At 53.1% G+C, this 3,286-nt stretch overlaps 1 protein-coding gene across 1 annotated transcript; it reads right to left on the bottom strand.

The window, feature by feature from the left end:
- Positions 1 to 1,181: 1,181 nt before the first annotated feature.
- On the bottom strand, positions 1,182 to 2,540 carry TMEM174 (transmembrane protein 174). Its single transcript, XM_056112647.1, has 2 exons — positions 1,871 to 2,540; positions 1,182 to 1,671 (listed from the first exon to the last, which is right to left on the bottom strand). Exons 1-2 carry the CDS (start codon positions 2,494 to 2,496, stop codon positions 1,578 to 1,580), a joined length of 720 nt encoding a protein of 239 aa, XP_055968622.1. The 5' UTR covers positions 2,497 to 2,540; the 3' UTR covers positions 1,182 to 1,577.
- Between the last annotated feature and the right edge of the window lie 746 nt (positions 2,541 to 3,286).

Consider the following 3,286-nt stretch of genomic DNA (forward strand, 5'->3'; position numbering starts at 1 on the left):
GAGCACTGCTGGTTGTGGTCGCAAAACCAGAAAAGAAGGAAAACAACAAGAATTAAAGAATTGCATGTTGGGGCTGGAGCGATAGCATAGCGGGTAGGGCATTTGCCTTGCTTGCAGCCGACCCGGGTTCAATTCCCAGCATCCCATATGGTCCCCTGAGCACCACCAGGACTGATTCCTGAGTGCAGAGCCAGGAGTAACCTCTGTGCATTGCCAGGTGTGACCCAAAAAGGAAAAATAAAAAGAACTGCATGTTATCTGCTGCAGACCCTGGGACCCTCGGCCATATCTCCACAGCCACCGGCCTTCAGCTCTCAGCTAGGAATACAGTATTTCAAGAATGTGAACAATGAGAAACTGATGTTTGTGAGCTGAACCATATCTTTCCATTACCTTCAATCATCAATTCTCTTACAAAAATGTTTTCCCATAAGATATGATAGGAATATCACAATAATATGCAAAGTTTATTTCTATTGTATTCTAACAAAACTAGATACTTCTGATAAAAATTATTGGGGTAAGGGAAGATCACTCCATGTAAGAACACAGTGACAAATCATGATCCCATAGTTAGATATTGTCTTCCTTTGGGAGGACCTAATCTTCACTGTAGATGGGCAGACCCTTATCTTTGTAGCCCAAGGGAAGATTCTCCTTCCTCCTTGATGGTCTCAATGATCTTCTAAAGATCCCAAAGTCTGTTCAGGATCCTGAGCAGACTGCAGGATCCTGAAGACACTGTTTATGTCACAGTCCAGGTTCAGATGTTTCCGGCCACCCAAGCAGTGTTTCACAAAGACGATGACAAGCTGTCTTGAACATGTTTTGATCCCTGAGTCAGGCTTTCCCACTCTGATCTGCCTAATTCAACTCTGCTCCGAACAGCTCTTCCCTACTTCATTCAACAGGGTGCTCAGAGAGGGTCATGAGCTCTGCCAGCCACGGGCCAGGTCCACCATGCATCAGATTGCCAGACTCTGCCTGCCAGAGACAACGACAATGGCCAGTCACTGGGACCCAGTGAGAACTTCTGATTTATCCCCATCATTGTCCCAATATTCATTTTGTGCGGCTTAGCCAGCCAAGTAACAGAAGACAGTATGCTATTTCATTCCACGTTATTTATTTTTGCAGCCTTGAAGACATCCAGATTCCTCTAGAGATACCAGATGGCAATCAAGTGGAGATATACAAATGCTCTTCGGGACTGAGAACAGGGAACCCTCCCACAGAGCCTGTATTCATTCCTCTGCTTCCCTCTTCCCTCCCCTCACAACCCCCAAAGCAATCTCCTGCTTTCTGGGGATGGTTTGAGGTCAGATTGAGACAATGTGTTTTCCCAAAAAGGAGGTTAGGTTGCAGGTGAAATTCCTGCTTGCAATGCAGGGGATTCCAAACTAGACAGGAAGGGAATTTCTCTACCCCAACCTCACAGTTTCCTCATTGGAGACATGTTGCCCCCCTCTTTCCCTCCGGCACCCCTGGAGTGTGGAGGCAGGACAGCACTGCTGTCTTATCTCTGCAGGCACCAGCAACAAGGACTTCAAGACTGTCTTGAAGGCATCCAGGAGTGTCTAGCGAGGCAGCGAGTATATTTCTTCATAGCGGGGAGGAGAGAAGCAGGCCAAGTCCTCATGGTCCAGCGGCGTCGCTTCTAACTGCTCAGCCCTGAAACATGAGCAGAGCACACAGCAGATGGTGGGGCCAGGGCCGGATCTCAGAGCCCGACACTGCCCACAGGCCCTTGACGCCCCTTCTCTGGCCCCCTTCCTTGCAAAGCCAGCACAGCTGGGGAGTGTGGCTGTGTCTCCTGGAAGAGGAGGGTGCCCCGCACCACCCCCTCCCACTCACCTCGAGCATGCCTTACCTGTTATTTCTGCCCTCCCTGAGGGAATAGCAGTCTTGGTCCCCCTCGAAGGCAGCGTTCTCTGGAGGGTAAATGGTGTAGTACTGCGGAGGGCTGGGCGTGGCTGCCACTGGCCCTCCGGGAGGAATGAGACCACAGGGGCTCACCACGGGCTGCAGGTAGGCAGTATTGACACTGATGGGTTCGGGGGAGCCGTAAGGAGGCGGGATATACTGCACCACTGTGGCCCCGTGGAAAGTGATGGGTTGGTTGATGCCTGTGAAAACGAACGACTGTCCCCCTGCCGTCTGCTCCGAGTCCGGGACCCTCTCCTCGCTCTCTTTACAGCCCTGGCAGGAGAGCATTTTGAACTTGCACACGGCTATCAGGATGAACGTCACCCCGACCGAGAGCAGGATGGGGCCCAGGAGCTGGGTCCATTCAAAGTGGGAGACACCCTGGTATTTGATCCAGCCCATGATGGTGAACGTGATGCCCACCAGGCCCAGGAAGATGCCCGAGAAGAGCAAGGTGGCCCCTGCCTTGTCGTCATCCGACACTTGGATGTCGGCGGTGCTGGGTGTGTAGGGCGTGACGGAGAACATGTTGAGCGGGAAGTCCTCGGCTCCGCGGCTGCCGGGCTCCATGCTGCCTCCGCTTTGTCCCGGGCCCGGGATGGTGCAGGCTCCGAGCTGAGCAGGGGATCACAGGCGTGGGTTAGTGATGGAAGAACTTTGGGCCTCTGTGGTTAACAGGGTATGACACACACCGGCCTGTGAACTTGGCTCAGAGGGGTAAAGGTCTGCCAACTGAAGCCTGACGTTTTCTCATAGGTGCTCAGTAGCCAGAGCCTCTATCCCGCCGGTCAACAATGAACCCTCTGAGTTCTGTTCGGGGAAGCGCTGCTTCCAGGCCCCTCTGCACCCTGCCTGAGCCAGATTGTAGAAACAAAAAGTGTGGACCCCACGGCCTCTCTGCCTGCAGGGAGACGCACCCCACTCCACATGCTCAGGGGCCTAACCCACTTTGCCCATGGGGTCAGGTCACTGGAAGAAAGGCAGGTGCCCCTTTTCCTACCCTTTGTGCTTTTCTTCCCAATTGAGGAATCTTTAGAACAGACGCACCCATGCTGGGGCACTCTCCAGGCCCTGGAGGCAGTGGCGGGGGAGAGGGGGTCCTGTCCTTTTCTGGATAGTTATGTGTGAGATTATTTTTGTTTTGTTTTTCCTTTCAGCAGCTGGGGAATAATTCCAGCTGTGGGAGAGGAAGACACGGCAGAGTCTTTCCTAGGTCCCGCCTCATTGGCAGAGGCTGAATGAGGCTCAGCTGTGAGCAGGCGCATGGTCTCAGGGGTAAGAAAGCACAGCCTTGTCCAGCCTGCTCTTTGGCCAGCAAACCTGGGCCTATGGACGGAAGGAAGACTTGCTCTGCAGCAGC

The sequence above is a fragment of the Sorex fumeus genome, unplaced genomic scaffold (assembly GCF_029834395.1).
Source record: "Sorex fumeus unplaced genomic scaffold, SorFum_2.1 ptg000018l, whole genome shotgun sequence".
Lineage (NCBI taxonomy): Eukaryota > Metazoa > Chordata > Mammalia > Eulipotyphla > Soricidae > Sorex > Sorex fumeus.

Bases quoted from the DNA above. Each gene is read 5' to 3' on its own strand.
- TMEM174 (XM_056112647.1), bottom strand. From the start codon at position 2,496: ATGGAGCCCGGCAGCCGCGGAGCCGAGGACTTCCCGCTCAACATGTTC. The intron at 1,672-1,870 runs GTAAGGCATGCT...CTCATGTTTCAG, and splicing joins AGGGAGGGCAGAAATAACAG to GGCTGAGCAGTTAGAAGCGA.